The following is a 15,465-nucleotide window of genomic DNA, read 5'->3' as shown; positions in this document are numbered from 1 at the left end:
GAAAGAGTAAGAACCCTGAAGATAAAAGGGATATATGTGAATGTGGATCATAGATTCTAGTCTTTGCGGGGGGGAAGCTTTGGGGAAAAAAAAAAAGTTAAAGTACAGTATAGAAATGTACAAAGCATTTCTAATTAGGAAAATGATAATTTAAAATAGTTTAACCTAGCCAAAGAATACTGAACCCAAGTTGTCAACCCAAGTCCCAGTTTTACCTCTGGCATTATTTGTGGGTGGCTGTGCAAACGGCAGCCACTCTTTGTACCTCCAGTTCTGTGTCTGTAAAAGATAAAACAAATTGAGTGATTCCTAAGGCATTTTACATATCAGGATTTTAAAATTTTATACATTTCTGAATTATTTCACTGCTTTGGTTACTGACTTTGACAAAATACATTCCAGAAATCACTGCTTATTTAGTTGATATTGTACTTGTCACTAATTCTTAGTGTATTTCTTCACGATTCTGGGTTTAGCTAATATCCGTGCCTACATATTTGTTTCTCTTTGTCATCTTAGTCTCTGTGACCTGAGTGATCTAGAATACCTTGATGAAGAGTTCCATCAGAGCCTGCAGTGGATGAAAGACAATGACATCCATGACATCCTGGACCTCACATTCACTGTGAACGAAGAAGTTTTTGGGCAGGTTTGTTGTGAATAATGGTGATTGTGTGTGGGAAGACTATTGCTTGGTGAAGGATTAATTCAGTGGCTAAGATCAAATGTTTATATATTTGTGGCTGGTTGGGTGGTTTAAACCCAGATTTATGTAGTTACAATTCCGTCTAGTCAAGGCTATGGTTTGTCCTGGGGTCATGTATGGATGTGAGAGTTGGACTGTGAAGAAGGCTGAGCACCAAAGAATTGATGCTTTTGAACTGTGGTGTTGGAGAAGACTCTTGAGAGTCCCTTGGACTGCAAGGAGATCCAACCAGTCCATTCTGAAGGAGATCAGCCCTGGGATTTCTTTGGAAGGAATGATGCTAAAGCTGAAACTCCAGTACTTTGGCCACCTGATGCGAAGAGTTGACTCATTGGAAAAGACTCTGATGCTGGGAGGGATTGGGGGCAGGAGGAGAAGGGGACGACAGAGGATGAGATGGCTGGATGGCATCACTGACTCGATGGATGTGAGTCTGAGTGAACTCCTGGAGTTTGTGATGGACAGGGAGGCCTGACGTGCTGCGATTCATGGGGTCGCAAAGAGTCAGACACGACTGAGCGACTGAACTGAACTGAACAATAATCTTGGTTACAAAGGTTATTATAAGATGTTTTAATTTATAGATAGTGATAACTGTTTGTGTGTTGTAAGCAATCTTCTTTTTATTTCCAACTATAATATCCTCATAAGATATGAGAATGTATCTGATATAAAATATAGTTTTTAAAAATGCATGCTACCTCAGAGTTGAATATTAAAATATTCAGTTGGCACTTGTACTTAATTCTCATTCATGGTTAAGAACTAAAATGGATTGTTTTGAAGCTAGGGGAAAGTAAACTCTATTTTGGTGAAGGCTTGAAAATACTTTTTTTTTTTAATTAGTAAAAGAGTTGGTTAAAAGATTTCTTTCAGAAATTGTATACTGGTTCATAAGTAATATTCTTAGTTAGACATTAATACCTGGCTGGTCTCCTGAATTTCATATTTTGGTAAGTAGGTCTCAAGTTAACATTTGCTTGAATATATTTCTGCTTCCTTAAGGTAGACCTTTACCTAAATATTTGCTTTCTATATGTAGTTAATTCTGAATCCTAAAGAAATGTGTGATAATGTCTTATCAGACATTCAAATAGCAGTGGCACAGAATTTGAAACCTCTTCATTTTCATTTAGAAGATTTATTTGTGGATTTAAAGCTTAACCTGGAGCACTTGTGACACATATATATTTAGCCATGGAGGCGCTCAGACATCAACTCGTTGCCTGTTTTCCCTGAGCACCGCTGTACGCCCAGCTCTGTGCTGGTGCTGACCTCCTGCTTGTAAGATGTTCCCAGGGCTGGGACAGGTAGAGGCTGATTCCAGCTCATTGGTAGCAGTAGTCTTACATCATCAAACATATTGCTTTATGGTCAGCCTTTCTGTTTTTTTAATCGCAGATTACTGAACGAGAATTAAAACCAGGGGGTGCCAACATCCCAGTCACAGAGAAGAACAAGAAGGAGTACATTGAGAGGATGGTGAAATGGAGGATTGAGAGGGGTGTCGTGCAGCAGACAGAGAGCTTAGTGCGTGGCTTCTATGAGGTAAAGACAACCAGCTATAGTGCAGTTCTCGGCTGACCCCAGTTATACCTTGGTCCCTCTCATTCTACTTCATATCTGTGTCATATTCTCATTTCTCTTTTGTTGTATTTACTGTTGCTAATTCAATTTAAAAACTTCAATAATTTTTCCTGTATGTTTCAAGAATACAAAAAATTTATTGCCCTGTTACAAGAAATCATTGAAATAAAATGACCTGAATTCAAATAGCATTTGAGAGTTGAATGACCAGTAATAACATTTAAGTCATGCATCTTACTCATGCTTAGATATGGGTAATCAAATCTCATGCTAATGAGATAGCATGCAAATGATAATATCTGAGGGTCAGAATGAGTTGTTACAAGTATTTCATGTGACTTCTTTTGTGAAAAAGCCCCCATAGCTAAAATAAAAATAAACATGAAAATGACTGGAGCGCTAGATCTTCTCCAAGAGAAAAAAAAGAAAAGAAAAGAAAAGAATTCATTAATGACCAATTATAAAACAAAAATTCTGTTGAAAATTTCATCAACCTTGTACTAAAAATATATTTGTAGAGAACTTTACAGTTTTAAAAGTGCCTCCACAGAATACATCCATGTATTCCCAACACTCCTTGTGCCCTCCTTTTTTGATGAAGTGTAATTGTAGCTGAGGCTTCTCCAGGTTCTTAAGCCACGTCCTGTATTCTTTTTATTCTGCAGGTGGTGGATGCCAGGCTGGTATCTGTTTTTGATGCAAGAGAACTAGAACTGGTCATCGCAGGCACAGCTGAAATAGACCTAAGTGATTGGAGAAACAACACAGAATACAGAGGAGGTGAAATTTGACTTAAAGATGGCTGGATTTTTAGTTTCAGACTAAAGGGAGGCAAGTGGTTCAGCGCATGGATCTGGATCCAGGACAGGCAGGGGCACTTGCACTCTAATCATAGGTCTGACGCACTCTCCTTTGAGACCATGAGCAAGTGCATGCCCTTCTTCCCCTAGCTGTCTCGTCTGTCAAGTGGAAGGAGGACTGTTTACGCACCGTCTGAGGATGTCATAAGTCTTAATTGTTGGTGAAGAAATATGACCATAGGAACAGTAATTAATTGTTTTATGGTGTTGTTAGTGAAGCATCAAGGAGCTCATATTGGACTGGTTAGACTCCACCTATTCTGTCTTCATTCTCAAACCTGAAGAGGCATACCTCTTAACTTCTTTTTTTTACCTCTTAACTTCTTAATGAGCAAACAGTTTTTCTACATTTCACTTGAACTACTTACCAGTTGTAATTCACAGTTGAAACTCATGAATATAATAAGATACAGTTCTCAGATTTCAAATTTGTTGAACAAACCCTTTTAGAATTCAAGCATTAGGTTCAACCAAAAAGGAAACTGCTGTAAGATTAGCTTAAAACTGTATTCGTGCCCAGTGTCTTCAATTATGTTTGACTCTTTGTGACCCTATGGACTGTAGCCCATAAGGCTCCTCTGTCCATGGGATTTCCCAGGCAAGAATACTAGAGTGAGTTGCCATACCCTCTTCCAGGGGATCTTTCCCACCCAGGGATCAAACCCACATCTCCTCCATCTCCTGAATTGCAGGTGGATTCTTTACTGCTGAACCATTGGGGAAGCAGCTTAAAACTGGACATGTCACCAGATAGGAAGCTTTAGGGCTGGCATTTCTACAGATCAGTACAAGTTTTCAATTAGCAATTGGCATTAAAGCCACTGTGATTTGATTGCTGAATCAATACACTTGGAAAGGGACCTGATGCTAACCCAGAGTTAGTTTTATTCAATACTTTCAAACAAAGAACAAATACATTTTCTGAAATTTATTGTAGTGTTATTAAGTCTTCAGAAAGTCATGATAAATGATAGTTGGGTTTTGCTTTTGTCTTTTAACTTAGAATGTAAGAGGTGAGCAGTAATTGTGAACTTGGAGAGTGAAGAATACAAGCTTTAAGTCACTGAATTAATCACTTAGCAGACTAAAATTAGAGCTGAGCAGTTCTCCAGTTATCAGTAAATTGAAACAGAGATTTAAAGGAAAAAAAACATAAAACTATGGGTAAAGATACACCTTAACATTGGCCCCGATGCTTTTATTTTGGCTTATGCTCGGCTCTTCCAATCCATCATCATTGCCCCGGCTGGCTTTGCCTGCTCATTTTCTCTGAAAGGCAGGATTAAACTGCAGTGTCCATTGCTGCTATTTCTGAAGTCCAGTTGCTGTAATAAGTCTTTACCAATTGACCCTCTGTCAATCCACATAGGCCTTAGCTGTTATAACTGTTAACTAAACCAGTTTCGTTCACTAAAATACAATTTCTCCAACATGCTGCGTAACTTATGTGTTACCATAAATACTATTAGCTCGTTCTTTTACCCACCACACACACCCCCAGGTGATTCTAATAACATTCAATCACATCAGCCAGTTTTGTGTTTCCATAGGATAGACTTTTATTCTCTGTGTATGGCGAATCAAGTACCTATTTCTTTGCTTATTGTCAATCTTATCAAATAAAATCCTCGGGAACAGAGTGCTGGGGGGAGGGAGGGGCAGGAAAAGGGCAAGATACCCAGTTGCCATGTTTGCTACCCCAGCTAGTTGGCACTGAATGAAGGTGCGGCTTTGCTGCCATTTGCCATATGTTCACAGGGCAGCTGTTTGTAGAGAATATGATGAGATACTTTCACTCCTGCTCCTTCTATAAATGGTTTTGGCACAGACAGCAAAGGAGAGGCATAAAAGGGCCAGTTCAAAGGGTCAGAAAACTTTAAAGCTTTAAAGAGCCAATGCACTTATTTTATAGATGACAAAACTCTTTTCTCAGCACCAAATAGCTAATCTTTGCCAAAAGCAGGACAATGACCCTCTTGATTTCCGTGTCCAGTCTAGCTGTATTTACCCTCCATTTGGATCCCTTTCTTCTCCAAAGGGCATCACTGACCAAATGGTAAACAGTAAGGCAAGAGTCCCCTCAAAACCCATGTGTGGAAAAATTTGCAGGAAAATGGTTTCTACCCAGCTTATCTTCAGGACTAACTGCTACTGATTCAGAATTAGAGTAGCTCTCTGCACACTGAATATGTCACTCAGCTGGTCTGAATCACTAACTGTGCTATAATCTTTGTCCACCTTCTCTCTGAACTTAATTTTTCTCCATTGAGTTTTGGGAATCCACTGCTACTCCCTTCACTCCAGTACTCTTGCCTGGAGAATCTCCATGGGGTCGCTAAGAGTCGGACACGACTGAGCGACTTCACTTTCACTTTTCACTTTCATGCATTGGAGAAGGAAATGGCAACCCACTCCAGTATTCTTGCCTGGAGAATCCCATGGATGGAGGAGCCTGGTGGGCTGCAGTCCATGGGGTCGCTAAGAGTTGGACACGACTGACGCGACTTAGCAGCAGCAGCTGCAGCAGCTACTCCCTTAATCCTCCTGTGGGATGATACTATTGACATTTTATTAAACTCTACTGCAGTGTGGAATAAAAATAACATTTAGGTTGATGATTATTTGAAATTTACTCATTGAAGGAATGAAAGTAGTATAATTATTTTCCCTTTTTGTTAACAAAAAGTAATTTGATTTTAAAATATGAACATTATATATAGTTTTAAAATAGTTTACAATATATGTTTATTTGTATAATTATTTGATTTATGTCTCTCTCTGTACCGGAAGCCCTGTGCGGGTCTGTTTCCTCTGCTATTGTTCCCTCAACCCTCAGGCGTAGTACAGTGCTTGGCATGGTGGTTTGTTGTTCAGCGCACAGTTGTATCCAACGCTTTGTGACCCCGTGGACTGCAGCACGCAAGGCTTCCCTGTCTTTCACTATCTCCTGGAGTTTGCTCAGACTCCTATACAAAATTATTTCTTAAATGAAGGAATGAAAGTTTCAAGCATTTCCAATACCAGCAACTATATTTTTCAAAAATGATATGGTTAACAATAACTCACTTGTTCTCTCTGCTAGTTTCATTTAGTGACCTCTAAATGGAAACAGATTTCTTGGTTCCATTTAGTGTTTTGTTTTACTTTTGACACTCATGTGATCACATTAACAGTGTTATTCCTTCGTCTAAAATTGTAAATAACCTTTAACGAATCCAAGATGATGATTTATGTCTGAGAGTCTTTTGTTGACATGCCATGGTCATAGTGACTTAAGATAGAACACTCAAAGTAATACTACCTTTCATGATTGGTTTGATAGGATATCATGACAATCACATTGTAATTCGGTGGTTCTGGGCTGCAGTGGAAAGATTCAACAATGAACAACGACTGAGGTTGTTACAGGTAAGATGCCTTTAGTTAATCTTTTTAATGCATTAATTCTTGTTGGAATTTCATATTTTTAATAATGGCTAAGTATACTCAGTAAATATATCCCATGTTTATCTGCATATTCTGAGTACACTGTTTTCAGACTCTTCTGATTGCATGGTTCTTTGGTTCCATCACTGTGCAGAACATCTCTAACTAGTCCAAGCATCTCATTAGAGTTGTGAGGAAGTACCGATTGCCGTCCAAGAGTCCTCAGAACAACATCCACCTTCAGGGCAGTTAGATCCCTTCATCCAGAGGCCCTCCAAGTATTCTGCAGGCCAGCATCTCTGGCAACAGAAAGAGATAAATCTTCAGTCTCATTTATCAAGAAATGATCCAGTTCCTTGATAGAGAGTCCCTTCTTTTCTTCCATCTAACTTTCCACTAATGTGAGATAACATTGAAGTTTAAGAATACTGGGAAAACTAACTCATTATTTTCTTATGGTGTTATAGTTATACAGGGAACTTGTTTGTTGATTGCAGCTAAAGAAATATCAGACATGGGGAAGCCTTCTATTTGCTTAGACAAAATCTTACAAGTAGTCTGGATCTTAGTTCCTTTGGATTATAGCTCTGAGTCTCAAATTTGCAGGCCTATAAGTTCTTTTTGTTTTTCATTTACCTCAAATTGATCAGGGACTGATGCTAAGTAGACTTAGGTTAGTTGACACGTCCACTTTATTAATCTCTAATGGAAAGTATCCGTGGTTTAAGCTTTTAAGTTAAAGGATATATAGGATGGTGTATTTTCTACAAACCGTCTACATCCCCTTTCCCTTTATAATGCACTGTCCTTCCTTGGGATTCTCCAGCTCTTTGTCAGAATTCTCACATTATAGTTATTCTGTCTCTATGGTTTTATCTTTTGAGCTTTACCACCAGTGAGCACCATGCTGCTCTTCCCCAGCGCCTCTGTATATGAATTGATGCCTTTCCTAGAGACTGATCTCTTGGCTTCACCATCTCCTTCTGTTTTCTTGGGTTGATAGTTTGTTACAGGCACATCCAGCATTCCCTATGAAGGATTTGCTTCTCTCCGAGGCAGTAATGGCCCAAGAAGATTCTGTGTGGAGAAATGGGGGAAAATCACTGCTCTTCCCAGGTAAAGTAGAAAACATTTCTTTACTGTCACTACAGTGCTCTAGGGGGGAACTTTAGCTTAAGTGTATGTTGACTTATTGCCTTTTTTATGTTGAAAGTTTGGAAGAGTGGAAAAAGCTTTTAGAATGAATTGATCTTGGATTACCTTTCTAAATGATGTAAAGAAAGATATTCCTGATTATACTTGAAGTACATATGTACATATCTTAAAATACAAAACACAACAGAACCAAAGCATTTGTTAGCGATAGGAGAAGCAATGTTGTCATACTTGTAGCTCTAGTTTATGTTTCAGAAGCTCTAGTTTTAAGTTTATCATTGGTAACTATTTCGAATCCCTTCACTAAAAATGACCATTGTGGTTTCTAAGGAAAATTAAATCATGTAAATATGCCTCTTCAATCTATCATACATGCCTTACCACCTTGTGAATGCTCTCTGCATTGTACTCTCATTCATAACAAAATGATATATTTCCTTGAGTGGAAAAAATTGCTTTTCTGCTGCTACTAATAAATATAAAAGACTAGTAAGGCTGCTGCTGCTAAGTCACGTCAGTCGTGTCCGACTCTGTGCGACCCCATAGACGGCAGCCCACAGGCTCCCCGTCCCTGGGATTCTCCAGGCAAGAACACTGGAGTGGGTTGCCATTTCCTTCTCCAATGCATGAAAGTGAAAAGTGAAAGTGAAGTCGCTCAGTCATGTCCGACTCCTAGCGACCCCAAGAACTGCAGCCCACCACGCTCCTCTGCCCATGGGATTTTCCAGGCAAGAGTACTGGGGTGGGGTGCCATTGCCTTCTCCCAGTAAGGCAGCATCTGTGAATTTAAAAACTGGGTTGAATGGAGCAAACTGGAACTGAAGCAGAAGAAAAGCAGGGAGCAAATAAAGAGGAACAGAGAAGAGTTAGTTTCAGAACTCCTTTATCAATCAGCAGTAATATATTGAATTTTTGAATAAAAAGGATTTCAGATTGCCTCTCATTTTACTAATAATAAAACTGCTTTCTGGGGAAGTTAAATCTTCCCAAGTGATATTAAGTTCCTGATAATGTTATCCTGCATTTAAGTACAGTTAGCCATCTGTATCCATGATTTCTGCATCTACAGATTCAGCCAACCACAGATTCCCAACAACTACAGGTCAAAAATATTTTTTTGAAAAGTTTCCAGAAAGTTACAGAAACAAAACTTGAATTTGCTGCATGCTGGAAACCATTACTTAGCATTTACATTGTACTAGGTATTTCAAGCAATCTAGAGATGACTTGCTTCCCAGATGGCTCAGTGGTAAGGAATCCACCTGCCAGTGCAGGAGATACAAGAGACATGGGTTCAGTCCCTGGGTCGGGAAGATCCCTTGGAGTAGGAAATGGCAACCCACCCTAGTATTCTTGCCTGGAAAATTCCATGGACAGAGGAGCCTGGCATGCTACAGTCCATGGAGTCACAAAGAGTCATACACAACTGAACACAAGATGATTTAAAGTATACAGGAAGACATGCATAGGTTAGATGAAAATAATACACCATTTTATATTTGAGCATCCATGGATTTTGGTATCTCTGAGGGAGTTCTGGAACCATCCCCTGGGGATACCAAGACAATTGTACAGATGACTTTGAGAAACTTATTAGTCAGACTGACTTCTTAGCAGTTGTAAGGCACTGGTTTTTTAAGAATAGAGTTCTAAGCATAAACATGTAAAAAAGTGGTGCTGAAAATACAGATACAGAGAGCAATGAATAGAGCTCACTCAGGGCTGACCTGAGCCACCTCTTTGGGTACATCTCAATTTGTGAACAGAAGTGCTTGCATGCAAACATCTAAGTATTAGCTAGCTGACTTGTGTCCCAAATGTAAAAGATTTAATTTCATTATTTAAAGAAGAATTTTATATTATTTTCCTTATGTCTGAAACATGGCTTTTCTTGCTTAAACCACATTTGCAACACAAAAGCAGACTTACACTCTCTGAGTAGGGCCTTTCACCTTTCTGAGAAACTCAAGGATGCATTAAAGAGGCAAGAAAGATGAATTGTGTTTTTTCTGTTGAAATCTGTTTTTGTAAAGATTTACTTTTGTAAAGTAGATGGAATAAACTGTAATAGTAGGAATATATATCAGCTATTCATATTAAATCACTGAAATTTTCACCAAACCTGGTGAGCAAAGAAAGGTAATTTGGTGTAAACAACAAACTTTAGCTTCAGAGAGACTAAGCTCTACCCCAGTTCTGTTACTTGCCTGCAGTGTAGTCTTCGAGAAGTTGCTTAATCTTTCTGAACCTCTGTTTCCTCATCTACATTGTAGGTCAGTAATTCTGAAGATTAAATGAAATTATGCATATAAAACATTTACTGCTGACCCTGGCTCAGCTGATGATGGCTGCCATTATGACTTCTGCCATCATCATCTGTAATATATGTCAGGCTGCAGCTTATTAGAAACAGCGCAGGGTTGGAAGTTAGAAGACCTGGAGTTCTTGGGAGGTTGGGATTTCTCGCCCACCTCTGCCACCAGCTGACTCTGGGACCAAAAAAGACCACTTGATTTCTTAGCCTGTTTCTCCACCTTTAAATGGCCAGGGAAAGGGTGGTCTGTTAGGTTCAGTTCATCAATAAGTAGCACTGACAGGTTGCTGAAGAATCTTGGGGGTCAGGCCATATTTACTTGTGTACTTACCCCGGAGTTCCAGGAAGTTCATATACTTGACTCATCATAAATGGTGGGGTTCTTCATAGCATTGCATACATACAGTTGGGTAACAGGCATTGTTGTTTCTTCCTTTCTTCATTGTGACCTGAGGCTCTAGGTTCTAGATTCCAGTTCTACCCAGATTGTAAAAGTCATACATAAAGGTGATATGAGGCACATCAGGCAAGCAGACCATTTTCATACGTTGCCTGTAACAGGCTCTAATATTTTAGATCCAGTGGGAAGAAAGAGGTACTTGACTATTCTACTTCACCAGTTCATCAACTTACATAGCCTTGTTAGGAGATATAAGTGAAGATTTAAGCCTTTTGATACACTAGTTATGTGATCCTAAAAGCCTGGATCCATCTCTGAAAAATAGAAATAACAATGCCATGCTCAAGGAGTATTTTTGAGAATAATGTGCATGAAAGTCCTTAAGGATAGTATGTTTTCTTTGTTCTTTTAAACCTTTTATTATGATTCTTCTGGGAGCCACCATACTGCTGAAACTATTACAATCTGCTTCACAAAAGTGGTACATTGGAAGAAAAACATAAAAGGAGAACTTCAACTCATGACCATACAGTTTTATCAGAAGTGATTTCTTCACTGATAACTGTCATCATGAAACACATCATGGCGTGTTAAGTGCCAAAAAGATCTTTAAGATTGGCTCTGGTCTAAAGAGATGGTATTTATGACTAAGCCCATTTTTTCCTACTATCAGCACAGATATACTAACGCCATCATTCCTGCTGTTTCCTACTAGGTTTAAGTCGTAGAACTAAAGAACTGGTCTGTACCAAGGTATTCAACCCCAATGTATTTCTTTTTCTTATTTGTGAGATGATGTCTAACATTAAAAATGTGACATTGTACACGCTGGATACAAAATGAATGGATATGCTTCTTCCTTAAAATGTGTATTCCCTAGGAAGTCTGGCATCATCTTGTGTCAGGCAGGGGAAGCTGTACCCTGGAGAAGTGGAAGTGGAAGTAGCTGTAAAGGATAAGGACAGGCAGCCCCAGCAGAAGGGAGGGCATCTTATTCTAGACATGGATGACTGAGGGCCTTTCAGCCTTTCAAGGAAGCAAATGAGTCTCTTTTTCTCTCAGACGTCCTAGTCCTCATTGTGGTAGCAGTAAATAATGCTACTTACAACGTGGGCCAAAAAGTGTATTAAAGTATATAGGGGTGTCTCTGAAGCCAGAACAAGTTGAATCTGTGGCTCTCTTTTTCTGTCTTTTGGTAATAAAGTAACCAGAGACCAGATGATAAATAATGATGGAGATAGGCCGGTGTCTCTGTGGAGGTGTCTAACTTGAACACATTACTGCACTTCCTCTGCTTCCTGGTTGGTAGTTAGCTCTGTATGTTGCATTTCTGTAGATTTCCTGTCCCCTGTGCTCTGATGGGCTTAGGAGACTGTAAATTCACTTTATGGCAAATGGTCTCTTAAACATGCTGAAAAACAGGCTGCTCACTTGCCCCCAGGAAAATGCAGGTCAGATCCTCTCTCCCAGGGTGGTGTAGACTTTATGTGTTCTTCCCAGAGGCTCTTGCCCGGTAGGCAGTGGGAGAGCTGCTGTGGTAATCGGGGAGTGTTTGGTTTTGCCCGAAGAGGGAAACACTCATTTTAGAAAATGGCTGTGTCTGGAGATGATTATAAATGCAATGCTGACCCAAATTAAAAAATAAAAAGTAAGAGTTAATTATGAAATGAGAGGGAACACATGTATACCTGTGGCGGATTCATTTTGATATTTGGCAAAACTAATACAATTATGTAAAGTTTAAAAATAAAATAAAATTAAAAAAAAAAAAAAAAAAGAAATGAGTGTCTCAGGGAGACAGCTTTTCCAGTGGAATAGAACTTTAAAAGATAAAATAATTTTTAAAGATAAATTTTTTTCATTAAAAAATTTTTTAACTGATGTATAGTTGATAATACAATATTATGTAAGTTACAAGTATACAATATAGTAGTTCACAATTTTAAAGATTATTCTCCATTTATTGTTATTATAAATTATTGGCTATATTCCCAATGTTGTACAATATATCCTTAGAGCTTATTTTTTACATAAGTTTGTACCTCTTACTCCCTAACCCCTGTATTGCTAGTCATTTTTTCACTTTTTAATCTTATGTAAAGAAAAGTGAAAAGTGTTAGTTATTCAGTCATATCTGACTCTTTGTGATCCCATGGACCGTAGCCCGCCAGGCTCCTCTGTCCATGGGATTCTCCAGGCAAGAATACTGGAGTGGGTAGCCATTCCTTTCTCCAGGAGATCTTCCCAACCCAGGGATTGAACCTGGGTCTCCCACATTGCAGGCAGATTCTTTACCATCTGAGCCACCAGGGAAGACCCATGTAAAATTTTCACAAAAATGCCAAGAAGTTAAAAATAAAAAGATGGGTATATAATATAAATACATATATAGTAATATATAATAAAATATATAATAAAATTAGTATGCATTATAGTATATCATTAATATACTATAATATAATTAATAAATATTATAGTAATATATAATAATAATATATAAAGTCCACTACTGAGATAACCTCTAAACATACTTCTACTCATTTGTATACAGCATACACATACATGACACACATTTAAAAACAAGATACAATCAGAGCATATATACTGTTTATGACCTGCTTTTTGTTTACCAAATATCACTAATCATGAACATCTTTCAGTGCCATGAAATATTGCTTTACAGTGTCATCAGTAATTCAGCCCTTCCTCCTCTAGTACAGATAGCATTGTCTACTGGCAAATTGAACTGTAAACTAGGAGATAGGAAAGTAAGTGAGGAGCTCATGTCACTTTCTTTAATTAAAAAAAAGTTCAGAACAAGAGACAGACACTGTAAGGATCCCTTGGTGCCACCTCGTTTTTGTACTTGTCTTGGGGCATCCCTCCCTGGTCTCCCAACTCCCCACCATGTGCTGGTCAGCTGAGGGGCCTTGGTTGAGAGGAAATTGGCAGAAGATTCTCTATAATAAAGTTGTCTGCTCCATGGTTTAATCTCTTATATAAGGCCATCTCCCACTCTTTCCCTTTCTTCCTTTTTACTCAATTCATGCTCTCTAATAATAATATTTTAAGGTTTTATTGTATCCTGCCATTGAATCAGCATGTGCTAACAAAGATATACCCATGATGAGTAGGAGTATTACTTTATTAAAGATGCTTAAATATACTATACCTTTTGGATTGGTCTTTACCTTGGGAAATGGATAAAATGTTCATAAAGCATACTTTGTCTAAAAAAAGAACTGCAGTAAATAATGTAAAGTACTATTGAAATAATTTGTAGTTCCTAAATGGAGTAAAAGTATTGATAGTTTTCACTGTTGCTTTCAACAGAATCGAGTCTTTCAGGTCACAACAGCTGTAAATCATAAAGTATGTATTTGTGAATGACAAACATTACTGCTGATAAGGACTTGGTCATCCCCTTCTCTGTGGCTTCAGGACCAAAAACTACTTTGGGCTCATCTCTTTCCACCACCATAGTCCACTTCACAAGCCCCTCTCCACGAGGCTATTGCCATAGCCTGCTGTCTACATGGTTATTTCTGTATATACATACTGTAGTTTATTCTGTGCTCAGCAACCAAAGTGAGCTTCTGAAATCTCCATATCACCTCCCTACCGTACTTATACTTGTCAATGACTTATAGTAAAATCCAGACTCCTTGCTGAGGACTGACTACCAGGTAGGTGGCCTGGTCTGGCCTACTACCCCAACCTCCACTCATACGCTCTCCCCTCACCTGCTGCAGCCACCAGCCTCCTCCTTGTTCCTCAAATTGACCAAACTTAACTCTGCCTCAAGACTCTAGAACTTGCTGCCCCATCTCTTTTCTGCTGGTTCTGCATGTGACTGGCTTTGTCATCCCTAAGGACTCAGCTCAGTGCTCAGAAAGGCCCTCCAGGCTCTGCTCCCAGTGTACCTATCATTCTGTTATACCTTATTTACTGTCTAGGACTTACTTACGTTCTGTCATTGTATACCTACTGACTATCTCCCCTCTCTAGGATCTAACCCTGTGAGAACAAGGAGCTTATTTGAATTGAATGTGGCTTTGCCTGTCATGCTAAGCCATAGCACATAATATTTTTGGTAAGCTCTTAAGTTTAACATATGACTCTGGACCATTCCAGACAAGATATGCCAAAATCACTTTTGTGTCTTTATACCTTCATCTAAACAATTGGGATAAGCACTAGTAATTACATTACAAAGTCATTTTGGAGATGAAGTGAGATGTTTTGTTGTTGTTCAGTTGCTAAGTCATGTCCGACTCTCTTCCACCCCATGGACTGCAGCATGCCAGGCTTCCCTGTCCTTCACTATCTCCCAGAGTTTGCTCAAATTCATGTCCATTAAGTCGGTGATGCTGTTAACCATCTCATCCTCTGCTGCTCTCTCCTCTTTCTGCCTTCAATCTTTTCCCAACATCAGGGTCTTTTCTGATGACTCAGCTTTTTGCATCACGTGGCCAAAGTGTTGGAGGTTCAGCTTCAGCATCAGTCCCTCCAATAAGTATTCAGGGTTGATTTTCCTTAGAATTGACTGATTTGATCTCCTTGCAGTCCAAGGGACTCTCAAGAGTCTTCTCCAGTACCACAGTTCCAAAGCATCAATTCTTTGGCACTCAGCCTTCTTTATGGTCCAGCTCTCACATCCATACATGACTACTGGAAAAACCATAGCTTTGACTATATGAACCTTTGTTGGTGAAGTGATGTCTTTGCTTTTTTTTTTTTTTTTGTATTTTTTAAAATTTTAATTGGAGGCTAATTACTTTACAATATTAAATATGTAAATATTAAATATTAAATATGGTGGGTTTTGCCATACATTCACATGAATCAGCCATGGGTGTATATGTGTTCCCCATCTTGACCCTCCCTCCCACCTCCCTCCCCATCCCATCCTTCAGGGTCATCCCAGTACACCAGCCCTGAGCACCCTGCCTCATGCATCGAACCTGAACTGGCGATCTATTTCACATATGCTAATATACGTGTTTCAATGCTATTC

General features: G+C 38.9%; 1 protein-coding gene and 1 long non-coding RNA gene across 3 annotated transcripts in view; one reads left to right on the top strand and one right to left on the bottom strand.

The window, feature by feature from the left end:
• HECW2 (HECT, C2 and WW domain containing E3 ubiquitin protein ligase 2) overlaps nt 1-15,465 on the top strand; it is a 446,473-nt gene that overhangs the window by 413,847 nt on the left and 17,161 nt on the right. For both annotated transcript variants that reach the window (XM_024981178.1, XM_024981179.2), the window contains 5 exons: nt 520-649; nt 2,108-2,254; nt 2,959-3,073; nt 6,476-6,561; nt 7,583-7,695. In XM_024981178.1, the coding sequence (XP_024836946.1) occupies nt 520-649; nt 2,108-2,254; nt 2,959-3,073; nt 6,476-6,561; nt 7,583-7,695 (591 nt within the window). The remainder of the gene's footprint in view (nt 1-519; nt 650-2,107; nt 2,255-2,958; nt 3,074-6,475; nt 6,562-7,582; nt 7,696-15,465) is intronic.
• On the bottom strand, nt 5,714-11,259 carry LOC112442802 (uncharacterized). Its single transcript, XR_003031103.2, has 3 exons — nt 10,380-11,259; nt 7,470-7,656; nt 5,714-6,878 (listed from the first exon to the last, which is right to left on the bottom strand). It is a non-coding gene; the product is annotated as an uncharacterized lncRNA (long non-coding RNA).

This window comes from Bos taurus, chromosome 2 (genome assembly GCF_002263795.3).
Source record: "Bos taurus isolate L1 Dominette 01449 registration number 42190680 breed Hereford chromosome 2, ARS-UCD2.0, whole genome shotgun sequence".
NCBI classification, from domain to species: Eukaryota; Metazoa; Chordata; class Mammalia; order Artiodactyla; family Bovidae; genus Bos; species Bos taurus.
Note: the sequence above shows the minus strand (reverse complement) of the source record. Positions and strands in the feature narration are given on the sequence as shown.